At 33.0% G+C, this 23,390-nt stretch overlaps 1 protein-coding gene across 2 annotated transcripts; it reads right to left on the bottom strand.

Moving 5' to 3' along the window:
* Nucleotides 1–649: 649 nt before the first annotated feature.
* LOC140049300 (methionine--tRNA ligase, mitochondrial-like) lies at nt 650–21,157 on the bottom strand. 2 transcript variants are annotated; one of them, XM_072094149.1, is made up of 12 exons: nt 21,117–21,157; nt 12,606–12,801; nt 11,490–11,680; nt 10,263–10,349; nt 8,885–8,998; nt 8,191–8,302; nt 7,068–7,198; nt 5,108–5,214; nt 4,334–4,433; nt 3,497–3,608; nt 3,197–3,412; nt 650–2,175 (listed from the first exon to the last, which is right to left on the bottom strand). In XM_072094149.1, exons 2-12 carry the CDS (start codon nt 12,769–12,771, stop codon nt 1,802–1,804), a joined length of 1,710 nt encoding a protein of 569 aa, XP_071950250.1. In that variant the 5' UTR covers nt 12,772–12,801; nt 21,117–21,157; the 3' UTR covers nt 650–1,801. The 2 variants fall into 2 exon arrangements, with proteins under 2 accessions (XP_071950250.1, XP_071950249.1); XM_072094148.1 differs by lacking the exon at nt 21,117–21,157 and adding an exon at nt 13,392–13,476.
* Nucleotides 21,158–23,390: the final 2,233 nt, after the last annotated feature.

Consider the following 23,390-nt stretch of genomic DNA (forward strand, 5'->3'; position numbering starts at 1 on the left):
TTCATTACAATGTTTTGCATAATTCGTCTCTTCTTTAATCTATTACAAATATTTTAGTGGACTTATTATTATATTACATAATTGTATTCAACTTTTATTATTCAGTAGGCCTAAAGTCTTACGTATTATTAGACAAAATATACACACGTATTTTATTCGGTTTTTGAATGCGATCCATCCTCAAAGGACTTGAGCTCACCGGGGAGAGGCTTGCGTGAGATGGCCTGATAAGACAACGATCCCCTCGATATCATTTAATTTAAAAGATGAAATGTGATCGTCAAACATTCGTAGACCTGTTTGAGTTGCTTTCATTTCAATTGCTAGGCCTGTATTCCAACTGTATTATATCCTAGTAGGGTGTATGGGTTCTCCTACGGAGGTTAATTCTTAATTAGAGACTGGGTCAAAATGCAAAGCTTATGAAGGCTTAATATTACAAGCCTATTTAATTTTAATCAAATTTTGGTGTCAACTTAACTAGGCCAAACATGCCGGGGCGACAGAAACATATTCTAGTCTACAATCAGTAATTAATTTCTTATTTTTTATATTTCGATCATATCTAATAGATACTATGAAAACCAATTTGTGATAGGCCTATTTGACAATATGTTTTACATTCACAAAACAGGGTTTAATAAAGGTACACTGAACATTACACACAGTTTAAATTGTCCAGTGTATGTAGTTGTAAAATACACGATTTTTGTTTTAACAGTTAATCGAAAGAACACATTATTTTTTTGTAAACAATTAGTTCCTTTATTTTTTGGTCAAAAAAAAACACAAAAAAAACAGGTAACAAAAAATACAGGAGAGGTTATTATTAGACAGTTACACTGTAATTTCACTTTTCCCTGATTATACTATGGGGCACATCTGATTCTTAACAAGTAAAGTTGGTCATTTAATGAACGGCGATGGCGCTGTTTTGAAATGAAATTCGTTCAGTATTTCTTTTCCCCCAATTATTTCCAATACTAAATATTATATATTATGAGTTAAATGTAACCATTTAAATACTTTGTTGATAAACGGTACGAATAAATGGATTAAACCATGCATGATTTTGACATTAGATAAAGAAGATGATATAATAACGCAGTCATATGATTTATTGTGTTCAAATTCTTCTGACTTGGGTGGGTTAGATATAATATTGTAATGGTAACACTCTTATTTTTACATTATGATAGTTATTTAATTACATAAGAATTAAAAGTAACAGTAACCTTAGAATGGTAACTTAAGAAAAGGTGACATATATTTCAAAGTCTAAGACTTAACCTGACAGTAAGGAATCGAGTGAATGAAAAATACTTATAGTATTGTATTTACGTACTGTTTATTACCATTATTAATGTTTAATTTTAGTTATTTAAATTTGTTTTTCTCTCTTTTCTCCTAAACATAATAATATTATACAAGAATAAGTCAATAAGTTTATATATTATATAAACTTATTCTTATTATATAAACTTATTCTTTCATATCAACTGTGACCCGATCTGTCACTACTGTAGTACCTCAACAGAGGGCGACAAACAGTATTTCATAATTTTAAAACAAGTGAAAATAAGCATCAGCTCAAAATAATGTAGCATTAAAGATTTCATTTCATTCTTCTTTTATGGAATTTATTTCAAAATATAATAGGCTTTTGGACCCTGTATTTATATATAAATTATTCTTGTTTTGAAGAATCGTGGACTCAATTTTGCAACAAAAAATCTCTAAATGGTTAGAGAAGGCAATATAATTATAAAGTATAAAAATTAACGTTTAAATATACATTTTATTAAATCTTAATTTTTTTAAACATAACATTGTCATTTGTACCAAGTTTCCTCAATGAATGTTGATTGCCAAGTTGTGTTCTAAACATCTTTAGGTGTTTGTTAGTTCTTTCTGTTTGCAATACACCAAGTCTGGTAAGAAGTCTATTGCAAAAAATTGGAATAATAGGCTGGAGCAAGAGACTACATATTCTAAGTGAATCCATAGCAACATGGATAACAGTATCGAGCCACGCCCTGTTTTCATCTGTTGGATTTTTCACAAGTGTCCATGGTTCATGTTGCTGAATGAAGGCATTTGTAAGGCGAAGGCAAGACATGATGGCCTCTATGCTTTTATAAGGTTTGAAATCTTGGTAATACTTATCAACCAATTCTGAAAAGAAATAATAAATAATGATTCTATGAAAATTACCTAATGGTACAATTATAGCACATTAAATAAATCATTGTGGCAAAGTACAGTTGTAAAAAAAGCGTCAGTCAGTTTTTTTAAAGCTGATTTTGTGGTAATGAGGTTTTGCTAAAAAATACTATGGTATATGGCCAAAATCTAACATAACAATAGAGGGCACTACAGAAAACTCTCATCTCATGCACGCAATTTCTACTAAAAATTTTAAACCTTGATTACAAAAAAAAAAAAGAAGCTGGCCCTAGATTTCATCAAATTTTGAGTTGGTTGGGATTAGTCAAAATAACTTGTTTACGCCTACATTGGATTTGAGAAAACATTTTTTCATTAAAGGCTGTAGGTTATCATAATAGTTCTGGGATGAAAATTGTTCTTTTGTTTTCTATAGGAAGATACGTATCTATCATCATTCGTTATCGACCTAGTATAAACAGGCTTTTATCCTTATAAGGGTGTGCGTGCGTTGGACTACTGTTTGTGAGATTGTGGGGTTGAACACATGGGTACTTGGTAAGGTCAAGACACAACTTTGCGCTGATTACTAGCTACATTATGGGAGTATGACTGGGGTAAAAATATCTACAGAAGTTGCTATTGTTAGTTCATTTTTATACTTGGTGACCTCTTCAGTCAAAGACTGATCTCCCAGAGGGCCCAGTTGGTGATCAGTGGCAGTGATGTACTAATACACCGGGGTAACCCCCTACTTGTCTCGAAAGATGTACTAGGTTCTTTTAAATGCACACGAGACCTACGGTTTATAGTCCTTATCCGAGAAGACTCGTTCTACCACCAGAAACATGGAGTGAGTGAGCCTCGAACTCTTGCCGATGTTATGGCTACGTAATTACGGTTCCACTGTCTTAACCGCTCAGCCACTCACTCACACAAGTTCCAGGTTTAACAGCATTAGGCGCTTTATAAATCCAGGTTATTATTATTATTAAACATAATAATGAATTTGCATGAATACTTGAGTCACCTGGCAAATGTTCTAGTTTTTCTAACAATTCATAATCTTCTTTTGTAGCTCTTGATCGGCAGCTACCATCTGGATGAATTGGGAACAAATCAGTGTGAAACTCTGGAAATGTTTGATCAGGGTTTAGTGACCTTGCTGTGACCCTTGAAAGAAGATTTCCAAAAGTGTCTGCTAATTCCGCATTTAAAATGGCTGCAATTTTCTCTTCCTTATAATCTAATGAATAAACATAAATGTTAATATCACTGAAAAGAATTAAAGTTTTCATAAAAAAAAGCAAATTAATATCAATATTCTTACCTCCGTCAGAGTGTAGTAGATCTTCACGTAGCAGACAAAATCGAAATCCATCGCAAGTTAATTTCTTAACGCACTCATTTGGATCAACAACATTACCAATACTTTTCGACATCTGCGAAGAAAGAAATATATGTAGAGTTTAGAAGGAGTCACACGACCAGTTTCTGTGGAGCGACTTCACTATTATTTTAATTGATATCAAATATTATTGTATTTGTTACCTTTTTATTGGTTGAATAAATGTTATTATACACACCGGCGGTATAGATTCTTGTCATTTGATTAGAGGATTGTGAGTCACATGACATTCAATAAATACCCTGGCCAAGACGACAAGAAAAAGGCCACACCAGAGAGGGTGCAATATTTGTACTAGTTTCCGGCAAAAGGGGAATGCTTCGTGACAGGGTTTGCGCTAACATAGGTGGCTAGTTTTCATTGATTTAAAGGTAGAATCAATTTAGCGATGGGCTTAGCATCCAGTATTGCTAAAATCTCTGCTAAAATTATGCGATAAATTGTGACATTTTGACACTGGACAGGCAAGGAACTACTACTACTTAAACTAATAATTTTCACCCCTTCATTTCTCACGCTTGTGCTACCAAATCCTCGGAAATATACCCCATAACGCTGCACCTCCTCATATTTTCCCACACCCACAAAAATATACCGCGTAAATGCAGCACCTCCCCATATAAAAATATTTAAGCGTAACCACCCGGGATAAATACTCTATTAAACTCTCACATCATCAAGAGTGCAATTTCAGTATATGCAGATCATTCTTGTTACACAGTGAGAGGCCTTAATGTAGTAAAGAAATCTTAAACTGACCTTTGAACCGTCTCTCGTCCAATGTGAATGGCAGACGATGGATGCAGGAGGTTCCATACCAGCAGCCATCAGAAAAGCTGGCCAGTAAATAGCATGAAATCTAATACAAAAATCATTCTAATAAAATGGTCTATTTATCTATCTGCACAATGTAAATTCTGAAGAGAGGCTAGCAGTATAATCACTAAATCCAGAGAGTATATATTGCATGACCTTTGACATTTATGTTGTGCTGTCTCATTGGTTGCATAATATGTATTTTATTTAGAGAATTCCTTAATACAGAAAGTGATCAGACCTCTAAGAAGCAATACTGCCAAACTGATTGAAATAGGAGATAATACAAATGTTTATAATTAAATTCATTCCTGCCAAAAATGATCAGAAAACGTAATAAACCACCCACACTATCAAACTAATTTGACAAAAAAGTGTGATACGCCCAAATTATGGTGGTGATATGACATCATCATGTCCATATATGGATACTTCACATTTGTTGTCACATAAAGTTTGATAGTGTAGACAGCGCTTAAAGAGATCACGTCCAATTAATAAGCCACTCCCCAGGGACTCTTTGTCAGACTTCCTAGTGGCGTATTTTACCACAAAGTACCAAGTTGGTGGTGGGTTGTAGTAATACCAATTCTTAGTAAAGAAAAAGTGCATGGTTTATCCTTTTTAATGATGGTTAATAAAATAAAATAAGTCAATTATTAGATTGCTTATATTCTTTCATCCGTTTTAACTACGGTAACGGTGCGTAACACATACTTTAATATATCCTTGCCAATGATATGAGTGGCTGGCCAAGAGACTAGTTTATCTGGATATCCACTCACAGTCAGATAATTAACCAGAGCATCAAGCCACACATATATCTACAATAATAAAAATGGAATATTTTATGAAGCAGCTACACATACTAGACAGAATATTTAAATCAAAACATTGGTGAAAAAAAAACCATTTTATAATAATCATATAAAAAATGTTTTCAGAACATTTTATTACACCTACTTTAAATTTGTCAAATCTGATTACAATTGGAAAGATCCTATCACAACAAAAAAGGGATTCTGTCTACGATATACTGTAGTGATGGTGCATTAAACGTTTATTTGAACAATCAAATACCACACACAACATAAGAGGGGCTTGGATGATTGACAAATTTTAGTTTAATGTGTTTAATCATTTTTATGATTTTAAAATAATCAGTATTTCTTTTTAGTTAAATTTGATCAATTGTGTCTGTTAAAACTTCACTTTTCCTCTTAAATTTGACCTTTCAAAGTACCGAAATAAAATTCTGAAGAATAAACAAATTGACGGTTGTAGCATAGCAAATAGTATGAATTTAACAAATTGACGGTTGTAGCATAGCAAATAGTATGAATTTAACAAATTGACGGTTGTAGCATAGCAAATAGTATGAATTTAACAAATTGACGGTTGTAGCATAGCAAATAGTATGAATTTAACAAATTGACGGTTGTAGCATAGCAAATAGTATGAATTTAACAAATTGACGGTTGTAGCATAGCAAATAGTATGAATTTAACAAATTGACGGTTGTAGCATAGCAAATAGTATGAATTTAACAAATTGACGGTTGTAGCATAGCAAATAGTATGAATTTAACAAATTGACGGTTGTAGCATAGTAAATAGTATGAATTCAACAAATTGACGGTTGTAGCATAGCAAATAGTATGAATTTAACAAATTGACGGTTGTAGCATAGCAAATAGTATGAATTCAACAAATTGACGGTTGTAGCATAGCAAATAGTATGAATTTAACAAATTGACGGTTGTAGCATAGCAAATAGTATGAATTTAACAAATTGACAGTTGTAGCATAGCAAATAGTATGAATTTAACAAATTGACAGTTGTAGCATAGCAAATAGTATGAATTTAACAAATTGACAGTTGTAGCATAGCAAATAGTATGAATTTAACAAATTGACGGTTGTAGCATAGCAAATAGTATGAATTTAACAAATTGACGGTTGTAGCATAGCAAATAGTATGAATTTAACAAATTGACGGTTGTAGCATAGCAAATAGTATGAATTTAACAAATTGACAGTTGTAGCATAGCAAATAGTATGAATTTAACAAATTGACGGTTGTAGCATAGCAAATAGTATGAATTTAACAAATTGACGGTTGTAGCATAGCAAATAGTATGAATTTAACAAATTGACGGTTGTAGCATAGCAAATAGTATGAATTTAACAAATTGACGGTTGTAGCATAGCAAATAGTATGAATTTAACAAATTGACGGTTGTAGCATAGCAAATAGTATATATTTAACAAATTGACGGTTGTAGCATAGCAAATAGTATGAATTTGTCTCAGCCAGAAGACAAAAAAAGAACTGTTATAATGTCCTGTCATTAGCTAGCCTTGCTAGATAATTGATATATATATATAGGTAACTTTATTTCCAAAAAATGTAACAAAACCACGCACTGCGGATTTACAAAATCTGATAAGTTCTTACATGCATGCCTCTTACAACAAAAAATATAAAATAACGTAAAAATTATGATTCAAAATAACAAAAGCCACTTATTTCTGTTATTACTTATGTTCTGTTAGATTATTGATAAACATTTAAAATGCTAAATAGACATTTCGAAAACTGTATTACATTTTACAATTATAATAAGATATTGCTAAAGAGACATTTTGCCAATTCAGAAACAAGTTATAGTACTAACCGTTTGGGAAGGATCATTCGGAACTTGTATTCCCCACTGTAGACGGTTCCGTTGACGGGATACTGATAAGTCTTGTAACCCAGCTTTAATCCACTCTCGTACAATGTCAGCAAACATGCTTGGATAAATCGCTACAAATATAACATATAGATAAATATAATAATGAAAATGTCAATAAAGATCCGGCACAAGTAACAAAGGGAGTGAGTGGCCAAGTGGTAAAGGCAGTGGATCCGTAATACACAGCCATAATATTGGAAAGGGTTCGAGGCTCACTTGCTCCTTTGTTCTGATGGTAGAACCGAGTATGTTTTTTTTAAAACCTCTGTGTACTAGTTCAAACAAAAACAGCCACTGTCTTAAGTGGGCCTTCTAGATCAGTGATAATCAATTTGTTGATTATGGAACTTGCGACTATGAAGATGGCAACAGATTTAATTAATGTATATTGAATTTAATATATATATATATAAAGGGAAGTGAACTAGATGATGTCTCTCATCTTTTCTAAGAGTGTTGAGCTGCCACCAAAGCAATCATCCAGTCCATGACAGGGGCTGATGTGGGTCATGGAAACCCTTACTTATACAGATACACTAGGCACTGCACCAGATGTGTACACTGGAAGTTCATATCAAAGAAGACTTGTTTTACCAACAGAACTATGTTTTGAGGAGGACTTGAACCTGTGCCCATAATAATGATTTGGTTTACACAAGTGCTGCTGTCTAACCTAAGCCATGCCTGTTCGTAATCTTTGTAGTAAACCCTTTCTTCATGTTAAATTTTCTCGTGTCAATGTTTGTAAAAATGGTATTTTCTGTAGACTCTCGTCTTTGTACAATTCATGTCTTTTAAAAAATAATTCTTTAGATATCTTTAACTGTAATTTCTCTTAATTTAAATGTATTATTAATGAAATTATTTAAATAATCTTATTTACATTTTTGTATATATTTATTTTGGCTTATATTTATAGTTTAGTTATTTTATTTTCAACCTGTTATTGGTGTTTTACACTGTTGGCTTGAAATAAAGAATAAAGAATAAATAAAATAATAATAATGGAATTTACTAGTGAATGAAATATAAATATTACATTAACATAATTACACTCATGTACCTCTCTTATTATTTTCAATCCATTCCAACAGCTTTGATTCAAACTGACTTAATCGAAACATGTAGTTGTGTTCTGTTGTCCAATGCACTGGATGGCCACTTTCTACAGACAACTTAAACAAAAAATAAAAACAAAATCAAAGACGCATGTCCCAAAAACATGAAGAAAAAAAATGTATAAAACTTTGATTAGGCAATTTTGTAGCTTTAATAAAGTTAATATCGATTTCGTCTATGAAAAAGACAAAATAAACAGATCAAATTAAAACCAGACAATGGGCTTTTGGTTTACTATTAAAAAAAATGCAGCTTTATCAGGGTAAAAATAATTTGTTTCTACAATCCTATGTTTGGTTTTAAAAGCAAATAAATATTGTATTATAACACATGTTGACTGATTGTGTATGAAAATCAACCTGTAGTTTGCCGTCTATAATTATTTACATAAAATCAAATGGTTTAGGCCTTGTTAAAAATATGTGCTTTATAAAACAAATAATGAAGGTTTTTTACTTGTAAAAAGAAACAAATCACTTGATTTGGTGAAAGATAAAATTTGATATTTTGAGTTCATGGAATTATTTGTAACATTGCACTCAAAAACATTCATTACTTGTATGAGAATGCCTTTCTAGCAATGTTATATCTAAATTGTATTAAACTCCCTTGTAAATAATCTTAAATAAGAAATCTACCTTTCCGTCTGGTGTGTCAATAACTTGAGAAGGTGTCAAAAATGATTCATCTGAAGTGCTGTACCAGCCTTCATACTTGCCCTCATAAAGGTAGCCAGCTGAATATAACTTGTTCTACAAAAAGATATGGATACAATTAACAATGTTAAGTATGGGTGTGTACAGTAAGCAGGCCTTAAAATCAGTCTTAACATAATCCTAAAATGCCTCTTAGAGGGTCCTATATACCAAACCTTACCAATTATAACCAAGCCCTACCATTATGAAGTGTAAATTATACAAAATAGGATATGTTTATAGAGTGTTACTGTTAATTGCATTTTCATTTAACAAAATCAAACTTTTGAGGCAATTTTGGTGTTAAAAATGTTAAATAATTGATCAGCCTTGAGAATGTTCAATGCGTCAGAAATGCGTCAACTAGTATGTTTGCGTCGACATATGACGGAAAATGTTGATGAGATTATTAACATTAATTTTCAACATTTTTTACAACAAAATCGCTCTAAAAATGTTAACTTTATTGATGAAAATGCAATTAACACTCTAAATAGATACTATTTTTTATGATTTACATTGTCTGGTTGGTAGGGCTTGGTTTTAGGAGGACCCCTTCTGAGATGCTAGATAAATACAAACAGCACACATAGTACCCCAGGAGTGGAGTTGTGGGTTGGTGGTTATGATGCTTGGCTACCATTCCAAGGGTCCTGGGTTCAAGTCCCGTCACATATCAGGATTTTTTCTAAGGACCAAATTACAACTCCACTCCCAAAGACTTTGTTTATGTAGAGCATCTTGTGTATATATTTGTCTTGTGAACCTCTGAGGGTCCCTGATGATCAGCATTAGCTGGATGGATCACCCTCAATAAATATTTTTTGAAAAATGTGTAACACACCTCTGTGAAAGTACATAATATAATAAGGAACAAATGAGGCCTTGTGTTTGAATATTGCAGGTGTGTTACAAATTGCACTTATCAACACTATCAAACTTAGCTAAATTTATTCATGAAATTTTGTATTTGTTTTAGTTAGATGTTGCTTTTCGATATATCATTATGTATAAGACCAAATATTTATGTCTGGAAGTGATTAGTTTGTTTTGGTATTATATTAAAAGAATGTTCTTTCATACCCTGAAAAAGGGTAGATAAAGAAATAAAGAATCATTATCATTGTCATGTACTGTGGGTGTGCTGTTTATAACTTGATGAAGTTTAAGTGTGAAGTAAATCACACTGGGTGGTTTGATCACATTTCCACACCTCAAAAGACAAGGCTTGCAAAAGAGGCCTACAACATAATTATTACTGACTTATTTTGAAGCTTCACAGTGGTGAATTATTATTTTCTTACCTCACTGAGATACTAACCCAAAAATGTTCAACTGCCTTTTGATGACGATGGTCAGTTGTCCGCACAAAATCAGTGTATGAAATCTCACAAAGGTCAAATATCCTCTAAGAAAAAATTAGAAAACAAATGAAAAAAAAATGAAAATAAGGGCCAGTTTTGTTTTGATACCGAAACTAAAATAAACTAGATTTGAATTTATGGATGAGTTAGGTTCTGTCGTGCAAATGCCATGTTCACGTCATACGCACAGAAAAATAATTATGCCATTGTGACCTAATGAAAATAAAATGTTGTTAGTTATATATACAGTATACACTATATACACTACATAGAGTGCAGCATAGTTGAAAATAACGGGACTGCCTTTTATTCCAATTTTTAACATAATGACGTCATCAAAACTGGAAAATAGAAACTTTGTTGCGGATAACCAATGAATATTGATTAAATAACAAATTTTATTCCAGAAAGGTGAAGCTTTATCTACAAACACTAGAGTTAACTCTGTTCTATTCAGGCCTAAGCGGCAGTAAGTACTTGTTTGATGACTTAACTCTGTTATACATCTGTGTCATTGACACCAAACTCTGACAGGTTTTGATACCTGGACAAGAAAGTTAATTCTGAGAGGCTGCAATTTCATAAAGACATTAGTGTGCAAACATGTAGCTTTAAGGGTTGTCAAACTTAAATGTTTAATGTTATGTGAGTTATATCAAGTGGTTAAGACAGTGGAAGCGTTATCTATTGCCACAATATTGAGGCTTACTCAATCCATGTTCTGGTGGTTAAACAATAAAGGATATTGATAAGGACTGTTTGTGTGCACTTTAAAGAAGCGAGTACATCTTTCGAGACAAGTAGTTATCCTGTTGTGGTAGTTCACACGGGAGAGCGCCATAGTTGCATGCACTAATGAGACATGACCCTTAAGCGTGGTTCTCAGCGCAACAATGTATCAACACAAAGTGCTGTATTGCTTAATCACAAGTGGGAACCGATGACGCAATTATAGTGCTGCAAACATCGCATGTTTGATTTCATGCAATTATTAGAAGGGCATTTGCTTACGTTACGTAGATTGCGTTACGTTGCGTCGCCAGTGGGAACCATGTTTTAGGGAAGAAGCATGTAATCAACAAGTGTAAAATCACATTCATTATGCAAAGCGCATTTGAACCTGTTTATTCATGAAAAGAATATGGTATTTATTTTATTATACGAACAAATTTTAATTTAAGTACTTTGAAATCTGATGACACCTTGTCACAAAAGATCTTGGGTTGACAATTATGGGAATCTGCCGATTGCTGAACCTTCTGTCCATGCTCATCTGTTCCAGTTGAGAAGATTGCACCTGTGTCTCCACATATCACTTGCCATCTGTGAGTGACATCAGCAAGAAGAGCAGAATATAGATGACCAATGTGCGGTGCTTTTTAAAAAAAGATGAATTATTTATAATGTAACAATACAGTTAGATATACTAATAAATAAGCGGATTCTAATAATTTAAGCAGGCTGCTATAAATACCAGAATGCATAGAACATGGATTGATATTTTTCTTTTGTATCTGTGATGCACCAAATTTTGATTGATTGTGAATGAAAACAAATAAAGCGAAAATATGGGGTCTTCTATAATTTGTATTAACAGATTCTGCCAAAAAAAGAAAGACAATAATTAATTCAGCAATTAGACAATTTTAGGCTAGGTCTATAATAGCTGGTCTACAAAGTCCATACGTTACAGCTTTTTAAATGTCTTTAAGTTTTTAGTTTCAGCAAGGTAAATAATTGTTAATATCAATTTTAATTTATTTTATTCCTCAAGAAAAACTCTTATAACAATACAAATAACCAACAAAATAGAAGTAGTGCTGAGGAGGGTCAAAAGGTCAAAAGGTCAAAAGCATAGAGACTACAATCACTGGAAAATTCAAATTCCAGAATATTGTAAAGGATTTGGTCCAGCGCCCTGAGAAAAATATCATGAGCGTTGAGCATGCTTTAACACTGTTGTCAAGTGAGGTCATTCATGCTCACTGTTGATTCGTCAAAAGAAACAAAATCTACCATTTCTGGAAACAAATGGATATTTTGATCCATCGCTCAAAAATTCGGAGTCCAAATCAGGTACGAAATCAAATCAACCATTTTCCACAATTTTTTTCTCAGAGAATTGGACCGAATCCAGGCATGATGTTAAAACAGCTGACGAGCAAAAATTAGTGAAATGGTCCCTGCATAAATATGTATTATAAATTGTCATATTGAATCAGTGGCGTGACGCAGTGTAGGGCCAAAAGGGAATGATCTCTTGCATGCTGTGAATGAAACTAATGTACTCATGTACTTACATGCATTTACATAGAATATTGGAGTTGTTATGAAAGATGACTGGTGTTTGAATCGTGTTAGAATGCCAACAGCAACAATTTTGTCAACTTTTTTTAAAGCACCGGATTTTAAAACTGTTGACACACCAAGAAGATTTGACCAAAAATGCATGGTTTGCAATAACATGCGAGTATCTAATGATGGTACAGTACACACCTAAAATTAACAAAAATAAAATAACATTATGGTACTGAAAAAAAAGGTATACTAAATATTATTTATTTTGTTTAGTTTGCCTATATACCATTATTATTGTGAGCCTAACTAGACCTCTCTCTAGGTAAGGTAGGCTAATTATTGACTAAACTTTGGACAGACAGTAAAGGGGCGACATTGCTTTTGTTTTGGGCAACTTTCTTTGCTATTATAATGGGGCGACTTTGCGATGGGTCAACTGTTTTTTTTTGGCGACTTCACTGGATCCCAGTCCTGGTCCTTCTACTTGGCTATACTAGTGTACTGTGTAGCCCTAGTTTAGTGGGTAGGGTAGGCTAGACCCTGCACCCCTAACTATAGCTAGGCCTAGCTAGCCCTCCCTATTATACTAGCTAGGCCTACTTACTAAAAGGCCTAGCCTCTAGTCTAGAAGACCCTAAGCCAGGCCTATAGCCTACTACTATAGTACAGGTCGGCGCTACTGCAGTTTCGCACCACACCATTATATCTTTGATTTCTCACCAAAACTTTCCTTTTTCACACTCACAACATAATATTATGCAACATGTTTATACGATTCGACCACTTACGAAGTAATTTTTGTTAAATAACAATACTTTTCAAAACATTTTAAACCATACTGAACTCGCTGTCAACACACTGCGAAATGTTCGCCATCTTATCACTTAATTGCCAGAATGTATGCATCATTTTCCCCCAAAAATGTAGAAACTATAGAAGGCAGTGTTATAAAATTCGATTACACATATTATAGGCCTATTTAGTTTTGAAAGGCAAGAAATGTTTTCAGCTGGCGAAATAGAGGTTAAATTAATATTTCATTATTAGTATTATTATTCATATTAAAAGGTCCTATCAATGTTTTATGTACGGACTCATATCGTCGCCGTTTTGATATGTACAGCTGGTTCGTGATAAAAACCACTCTTTGCAGTTTAAAAATAAAAACAGAAAATAAAACATTGATTTCTGCTCTTGCAATTTTCTGATTCTAAAATGGCCACAGTGAGCTATATTTCCTATACCATCCTGGCTAGTTGAGAATTCTCAACTATTTTATGTTTTTTTCTACCTTTCTGGAAAATGATATAATCCAAATTGTATTAATACTACCAGTAGTAAACATTTAGAAACACTTGCATACCTTCACTAATTTTAGTTGTTTGTAGTTTAAGACAATCTTAGTGATATTTAAATGAAAACAATACGATAAAAACTATTGTGTCTGTATTTTACAAGACTATGACTTCCGTATAACGTGCATTGTGGGTACTTCAATTTTTATAGAAAAGCTAGGGAATCCTAATTTAGTAGGCAGCATATGGGGGCGGGGCAACCAAACTTGCTTATCAAATCAAAGCACAGTAAAGCAAAGGATAAAATTAATGTACGATCCCGTTTAACACTGTTCTCAACTATAGTCATTTTGGTATACTTGAACACAGTGATAAAGAATAGGATAAACTTAACAATATACAACAAAAAACATTAATGTACGATCCAGTTTAACACTGTTCTCAACTATAGTCATTTTGGTATACTTGAGAACAGTGATAAAGAATAGGATAAACTTAACATTATACAACAAATAACATTAATGTATGATCCCGTTTAACACTGTTCTCAACTATAGTCATTTTGGTATACTTGAGCACAGTGATAAAGAATAGGATAAACTTAACAATATACAACAAATATCATTAATGTACGATGTAGTTTAACACTGTTCTCAACTATAGTCATTTTGGTATACTTGAGCACAGTGATAAAGAATAGGATAAACTTAACAATATACAACATATAACATTAATGTACGATCCCGTTTAACACTGTTCTCAACTATAGTCATTTTGGTATACTTGAGCACAGTGATAAAGAATAGGATAAACTTAACAATATACAACAAAAAACATTAATGTACGATCCCGTTTAACACTGTTCTCAACTATAGTCATTTTGGTATACTTGAGAACAGTGATAAAGAATAGGATAAACTTAATAATATACAACAAATAGCATTAATGTATGATCCAGTTTAACACTGTTCTCAACTATAGTCATTTTGGTATACTTGAGCACAGTGATAAAGAATAGGATAAACTTAATAATATACAACAAATAACATTAATGTACGATCCAGTTTAACACTGTTTTCAACTATAGTCATTTTGGTATACTTAAGCACAGTGATAAAGAATAGGATAAACTTAATAATATACAACAAATAGCATTAAGGTATGATCCCGTTTAACACTGTTCTCGACTATAGTCATTTTGGTATACTTGAGCACAGTGATAAAGAATAGGATAAACTTAATAATATACAACAAATAGCATTAATGTACAATCCCGTTTAACACTGTTCTCGACTATAGTCATTTTGGTATACTTGAGCACAGTGATAAAGAATAGGATAAACTTAATAATATACAACAAATAACATTAATGTACGATCCAGTTTACACTGTTCTCAACTATAGTCATTTTGCTATAGTTAAGCACAGTGATAAAGAATAGGATAAACTTAACAATATACAACAAAAAACATTAATGTACGATCCCGTTTAACACTGTTCTCAACTATAGTCATTTTGGTATACTTGAGAACAGTGATAAAGAATAGGATAAACTTAATAATATACAACAAATAGCAATAATGTACGATCCAGTTTAACACTGTTCTCAACCATAGTCATTTTGGTATACTTGAGCAAAGTGATAAAGAATAGGATAAACTTAATAATATACAACAAATAACATTAATGTACGATCCAGTTTAACACTGTTCTCAACTATAGTCATTTTGGTATACTTAAGCACAGTGATAAAGAATAGGATAAACTTAATAATATACAACAAATAGCATTAAGGTATGATTCCGTTTAACACTGTTCTCGACTATAGTCATTTTGGTATACTTGAGCACAGTGATAAAAAATAGGATAAACTTAATAATATACAACAAATAGCATTAATGTACGATCCCGTTTAACACTGTTCTCGACTATAGTCATTTTGGTATACTTGAGCACAGTGATAAAGAATAGGATAAACTTAATAATATACAACAAATAACATTAATATACGATCCAGTTTACACTGTTCTCAACTATAGTAATTTTGCTATAGTTAAGCACAGTGATAAAGAATAGGATAAACTTAATAATATACAACAAATAACATTAATGTATGATCCCATTTAACACTGTTCTCGACTATAGTCATTTTGGTATACTTGAGAACAGTGATAAAGAATAGGATAAACTTAACAATATACAACAAATAACATTAATGTACGATCCCGTTTAACACTGTTCTCAACTATAGTCATTTTGGTATACTTGAGCACAGTGATAAAGAATAGGATAAACTTAATAATATACAACAAATAACATTAATGTACGATCCAGTTTACCACTGTTCTCAACTATAGTCATTTTGGTATACTTGAGCACAGTGATAAAGAATAGGATAGGTCTAAACTTAAAAATATACAACAAAAAACATTAATGTACGATCCAGTTTAACACTGTTCTCAACTATAGTCATTTTGGTATACTTGAGCACAGTGATAAAGAATAGGATAAACTTAAAAATATACAACAAAAAACATTAATGTACGATCCAGTTTACAACTGTTCTCAACTATAGTCATTTTGGTATACTTGAGAACAGTGATAAAGAATAGGATAAACTTAACAATATACAACAAAAAACATTAATGTACGATCCAGTTTAACACTGTTCTCAACTATAGTCATTTTGGTATACTTGAGAACAGTGATAAAGAATAGGATAAACTTAACAATATACAACAAAAAACGTACATTAATGTACGATCCAGTTTAACACTGTTCTCGACTATAGTCATTTTGGTATACTTGAGCACAGTGATAAAGAATAGGATAAACTTAACAATATACAACAAAAAACATTAATGTAAGATCCCGTTTAACACTGTTCTCAACTATAGTCATTTTGGTATACTTGAGCACAGTGATAAAGAATAGGATAAACTTAAAAGTATACAACAAAAAACATTAATGTACGATCCAGTTTACAACTGTTCTCAACTATAGTCATTTTGGTATACTTGAGAACAGTGATAAAGAATAGGATAAACTTAACAATATACAACAAAAAACATTAATGTACGATCCAGTTTAACACTGTTCTCAACTATAGTCATTTTGGTATACTTGAGAACAGTGATAAAGAATAGGATAAACTTAACAATATACAACAAAAAACGTACATTAATGTACGATCCAGTTTAACACTGTTCTCGACTATAGTCATTTTGGTATACTTGAGCACAGTGATAAAGAATAGGATAAACTTAACAATATACAACAAAAAACATTAATGTACGATCCCGTTTAACACTGTTCTCAACTATAGTCATTTTGGTATACTTAAGCACAGTGATAAAGAATAGGATAAACTTAATAATATACAACAAATAGCATTAATGTACGATCCAGTTTAACACTGTTCTCAACTATAGTCATTTTGGTATATTTGAGCACAGTGATAAAGAATAGGATAAACTTCGAATAAACAGCAAATAACATTAATGTAAGATGCCGTTTAATACTGTTTTAAACTATAGTCATTTGAGTATAATTAATCACAGATAAAGAATAAGATCAACTTTAATACTATTTATTAAATAAAAAAAACTAATTCTATATTAACACATATTATTTACATATACTTTCACTGCTGATTTCTAGTATAAACAGGCCATAGGCCTATACATGGCTGCAGTCGCGTGCTCAAATTTGAGTTGGTGTTTACCGACCGACCGATCGACATAGTGAGCTGTAGAGTCGCGTTTGCACGCTACTAAAAAGTTCACAAAAACCGTAGGACGGGCACAGGGAAGTTTGTTCGAAACTCCAACCCCTCCCCTGGCTATGCGTTTAGATTTTTCATGCCTCCTTTACAAACCAAGATTATTAGAATACTATTAGGAGGATCAAACACAATTCTTGTTGCCAGATTTCATTGACATTACAGGTATGAAGTCTATCAATATACAGTACCGCTTAATACAATACTTGTTGAGGCCATATCCATCTATACATTTTAGTGTTATTCCACTTTAAAAAAGTCGATTTATATCAATACTCATCAACATACGATATAACGATAGAATTTATTGCAACTTGTCCATGTCGTATTCATCTACAAATAAAGTGTCTATTACCGTACTTTTAAAAATCTATTTATATCAATACCTATCAACGTATGTACGTGTGCATATTATATATACAAAACTATATACATCAACATAAATGTCATATCATCTACAGTCATTAGTGTTATTTCACTTTTAATATTAGTAAATCCAAAGGCAAAATACTGAAATAATAACAATGCTGTGGTCTCAATGGAGATACAAAAAAAAGAAGCGAAAAGCTAAATCAAAACGATAAAGTAAAACAGCCAGAAAAGTTAGCAGAGTTTTCGGGCAACACTAGCCCTTCATCAGTGCAAGTGAGGGTACTTGTACAAGATAGTGTTATTTAACGTTTAGTCGATTTATATCAATACACTCATCAACATATGTACGTGCAATTCACGTCTACAATCAATAGTGTTAATTCCTCTTTTAAAAGTCGATTTATATCAATATACTCATCAACATATGTACGTGTCCACGTCATATTCTTTATCACTGTGCTCAAGTATACCAAAATGACTATAGTTGAGAACAGTGTTAAACGGGATCGTACATTAATGTTTTTTGTTGTATATTGTTAAGTTTATCCTATTCTTTATCACTGTGCTCAAGTATACCAAAATGACTATAGTTGAGAACAGAGTTAAACGGGATCGTACATTAATGTACGTTTTTTGTTGTATATTGTTAAGTTTATCCTATTCTTTATCACTGTTCTCAAGTATACCAAAATGACTATAGTTGAGAACAGAGTTAAACTGGATCGTACATTAATGTTTTTTGTTGTATATTGTTAAGTTTATCCTATCCTATTCTTTATCACTGTTCTCAAGTATACCAAAATGACTATAGTTGAGAACAGTGTTAAACTGGATCGTACATTAATGTTTTTTGTTGTATATTTTTAAGTTTATCCTATTCTTTATCACTGTGCTCAAGTATACCAAAACGACTATAGTTGAGAACAGTGGTAAACTGGATCGTACATTAATGTTATTTGTTGTATATTATTAAGTTTATCCTATTTTTTATCACTGTGCTCAAGTATACCAAAATGACTATAGTTGAGAACAGTGTTAAACGGGATCGTACATTAATGTTTTTGTTGTATATTGTTAAGTTTATCCTATTCTTTATCACTGTTCTCAAGTATACCAAAATGACTATAGTCGAGAACAGTGTTAAACGGGATCGTACATTAATGTACGTTTTTTGTTGTATATTGTTAAGTTTATCCTATTCTTTATCACTGTTCTCAAGTATACCAAAATGACTATAGTTGAGAACAGAGTTAAACTGGATCGTACATTAATGTTTTTTGTTGTATATTGTTAAGTTTATCCTATTCTTTATCACTGTTCTCAAGTATACCAAAATAACTATAGTTGAGAACAGTGTTAAACTGGATCGTACATTAATGTTTTTTGTTGTATATTGTTAAGTTTATCCTATTCTTTATCACTGTTCTCAAGTATACCAAAATGACTATAGTTGAGAACAGTGTTAAACTGGATCGTACATTAATTTTTTTTGTTGTATATTGTTAAGTTTATCCTATTCTTTATCACTGTTCTCAAGTATACCAAAATAACTATAGTTGAGAACAGTGTTAAACTGGATCGTACATTAATGTTTTTTGTTGTATATTTTTAAGTTTATCCTATTCTTTATCACTGTGCTCAAGTATACCAAAATGACTATAGTTGAGAACAGTGTTAAACTGGATCGTACATTAATGTTTTTTGTTGTATATTTTTAAGTTTATCCTATTCTTTATCACTGTGCTCAAGTATACCAAAATGACTATAGTTGAGAACAGTGTTAAACTGGATCGTACATTAATGTTTTTTGTTGTATATTGCTAAGTTTATCCTATTCTTTATCACTGTGCTCAAGTATACCAAAATGACTATAGTTGAGAACAGTGTTAATCGGGATCGTACATTAATGTTTTTTGTTGTATATTGTTAAGTTTATCCTATTCTTTATAACTGTTCTCAAGTATACCAAAATGACTATAGTTGAGAACAGTGTTAAACTGGATCGTACATTAATGTTTTTTGTTGTATATTGTTAAGTTTATCCTATTCTTTATCACTGTGCTCAAGTATACCAAAATGACTATAGTTGAGAACAGTGTTAAACGGGATCGTACATTGTTGTTGTATATTGTTAAGTTTATCCTATTCTTTATCACTGTGCTCAAGTATACCAAAATGACTATAGTTGAGAACAGTGTTAAACGGGATCGTACATTAATGTTATTTGTTGTATATTGTTAAGTTTATCCTATTCTTTATCAATGTGCTCAAGTATACCAAAATGACTATAGTTGAGAACAGTGTTAAACTACATCGTACATTAATGTTATTTGTTGTATATTGTTAAGTGTATTCTTTATTCTTATTAATTGTACTAAATTATTAAAAGAAACAGTAGTAAGCATAACATTTCCCCACTCCTACATTAGCATGGTAGGACATTGTAATGGTCGCAGGTGGCTCAACTTTATTACTGCAATGGGATGGACATGGTCCTACTACCACCTTACCATCCAATAGGATTCCAGTAAATTTCCTTTACTACCAATCATAATTCAGTAATTAAATTACCCCTTAAGTTAACAAGGAAATCAGCCTATCCCATTATACCGGTAGGCTTCGTCGTTACAGGCGTACTGCGGTAATAGTTGAGAATTCTCAACTAGCCAATTTGGTATATTTTATATACCTGCCACAGTTCGATCAAAGTATTCGCGGAAAAGGAGCTGTTTTGAAAGGCATTTTTTATTGTGATAAAGGTAATATAACGGTGGCTAAATCATGGGAACATGTTACAGAATGGCCCAAAACTGTATGATGTGGGTGTGAGAAAAAAATTAAGCGAGAAGTCGAAGATATAACAGTGTGGTGCGAAACTGCAGTAGCGCCGTATAGGTCTAGCTAGCCTAGGCCATGAAGGCCTTTATTCAATGTGTACTGTAACTAGGCCTACTACTAATACACTAGGCCTAGCCTAGGCCTAGCCTAGGCCTCGGCTAGGCCTACTAGAGTAGAGGTAGCCTAGGCCTAGCTTACACTTTTTTTAGGGCACAACAAAACCTTACTCTATTTATTGTTACAGTATAAAGGCCACAGCGCCTAGAGTGGATACCTCCATGTATGTCACTTTAATGTGGCACACATGTATGTGGAGTTTTGTTACGTTTTTGAACAAATGATAGAGCCAGGCATGTACGTACATGTAATGTATGCATTTAACCAAAGAATATATATATATATTCTTTGATTTAACCATGGAGAGTAATTTATAGTACAGGCTATATGTGACATTTATCCTATGTAACCTTGAAAAAATTCTAATAAAAGGTCTTTTGGTATTTTCTTGTAGCTTTAGGTGTGAATAAATACCAAAAATTTTTTGCAGCCTTCTAGTTGCTGCGTTAGTGAGATATTGAGGGTCAAAGGTCAGTGACTTTTTTGTGGCATTTGATGGCTCGTAACTCCTCAATTCCTGGGTTTAAAAAGACAACTGTGGTGTCTACATCTATGTTTTAGTGGTCAAACAACAAAATAAAGTTTTTGCAAATTTCGGGTTACTTGTGCCATTGGTCAAATAGTCGGGTCAAAGGTCATTGACCTTTATTCATTAATAACTACTACTAGTTTAGGACCTGGGTAAGATTTGTATGCATTCAATTTAGGAGAGAATATCTCAACTGTTATAGGATAATTAGACCCCAAGGAACAACATGGGATATGTGCCAAATTCGTTAATGGGGGGGGGGGGGGGCGAACATGCCCAAATCGGGGTCAAAGGTTAGAAATGTGTGGTTCTTATATCTCGACAACCAAATCATACAGATTTGCTTTTGGTGTCAAATTGTTCAGAAAATACATATTTATATTCAGTCTAACACAACGTTTACCCCAAAAAATGACCGGAAATGCTTTTACTGACCTTTGACCAAACTTACTTACTTAATGTCATCCCACTATTAAGTGGGTGCCATGATAATTTGTCTCCACACATCTCTATCAAGCATGCTCTTTCTCAGTTTACTCAGGTCTAGTTTGGTATCTTTCAACAGAATGTCGAGCGAAGTCAGTTGAGGTCTTCCCACTTTCCTTTTCTCTTCTGGTTCCCAAAGGAGAACTCTTGAGGCAGGCTCAGAGCTTCTCATAACATGACCGGCAAGGCCCATGCGACGTCTTTGAATGATGGTCGTAAGACGGGGAAGGTTGGCATATAGTGTCTTGTTGGTGGCGTGTGAGGACCATGGGATGTTTTGGACTTTCCTCAGCATGTGGGTGTATGCTCCATCCAATGATTTTGAGAGCGATGAAGTAAGACTCCATGTCTCACAGCCGTAAAGAAGAATGGCTTCAACTGTTGACTTAAAGAGGCGGATTTTTGTGGACTTGTTGATACGAGATGCCCATATTTTTGAAAGACTGTTCAGCGCACCCCATGCTTGACCAAGTCTTGCTTCGACATCATGGTTAGTGGATGAACAGTAGCTTCCGAGGTACTTGAAATCCTCTACTTGTTCTATTGCTGATCCATCCAGTGTGAGAGTTATAGAAGGTGATGAGGGGTGTAAATGTATGAATTGGGTCTTCTTGATGTTTAAGTATAAACGTATAGCTTGTGTGGCTTGTTGAATTCTGTGCAGTAGATTTTCGGCAGCATGTATGGAATCTTCAAGAATGGCGATGTCATCGGCAAAGTCCAGGTCTGGTAGTACTTCAGCTGGATGTCTTCTACTACGGCGGAGGGTGAGACCGTCTGATGATGTAGTTGCTGATCGCACTACATAGTCAAGGCAGACAATAAACAAGAATGGAGCAAAAGGGTCTCCTTGAACTACGCCAGAGTCGATGTTGAAGCAATCAGTCTCACCATCTGGAGTCAGGACAACTGCTGATGTATTGATTACTCTGATGGCTTCTACAATTTTATGAGGGATGCCGTATGCTAAGAGGATCTTCATCATGATGTTGCGATTGATGGAATCGAAGGATTTGCGAAAGTCAATCAAGATAATGACTGCCTCTTTGTGATGGTTCTTAACCTTTTCAACAATTCTCCTCAGTGCAAGAATGTGCGTAGTTGTTGATCGTGCCTGACAAAAGCCATTCTGGTTGGGGCGTAAAACTTCATTAATCACAGGACGTATCTTATTTAAAATCAGGCGATTGTAGATCTTTGCAGCCAATTGTGATAATGAAATACCCCTGTAGTTATCTGGTTTTGAAAGATCACCTTTTTTCGGGATATGAACGAAATTCCCCATTCTGATGGCCTGTTTCCATCAAGAATTTGATTGCAGAAAGAAGTGAGAGCTTTCTGGGTGCCAGGTAATTTCCATATTTTGATG

Source organism: Antedon mediterranea, chromosome 5 (assembly GCF_964355755.1).
Source record: "Antedon mediterranea chromosome 5, ecAntMedi1.1, whole genome shotgun sequence".
NCBI classification, from domain to species: domain Eukaryota; kingdom Metazoa; phylum Echinodermata; class Crinoidea; order Comatulida; family Antedonidae; genus Antedon; species Antedon mediterranea.

What these genes read in the sequence shown, in the direction of transcription:
- LOC140049300 (XM_072094149.1), bottom strand. Translation starts at nt 12,771, where the DNA reads ATGTTATTGCAAACCATGCATTTTTGGTCAAATCTTCTTGGTGTGTCA. An exon ending in AGGCAGTTGAACATTTTTGG is followed by an intron (nt 8,999 to 10,262) that starts GTTAGTATCTCA and finishes ATCTTTTTGTAG; the next exon opens with AACAAGTTATATTCAGCTGG. An exon ending in TTGACACACCAGACGGAAAG is followed by an intron (nt 8,303 to 8,884) that starts GTAGATTTCTTA and finishes TTTTTGTTTAAG; the next exon opens with TTGTCTGTAGAAAGTGGCCA.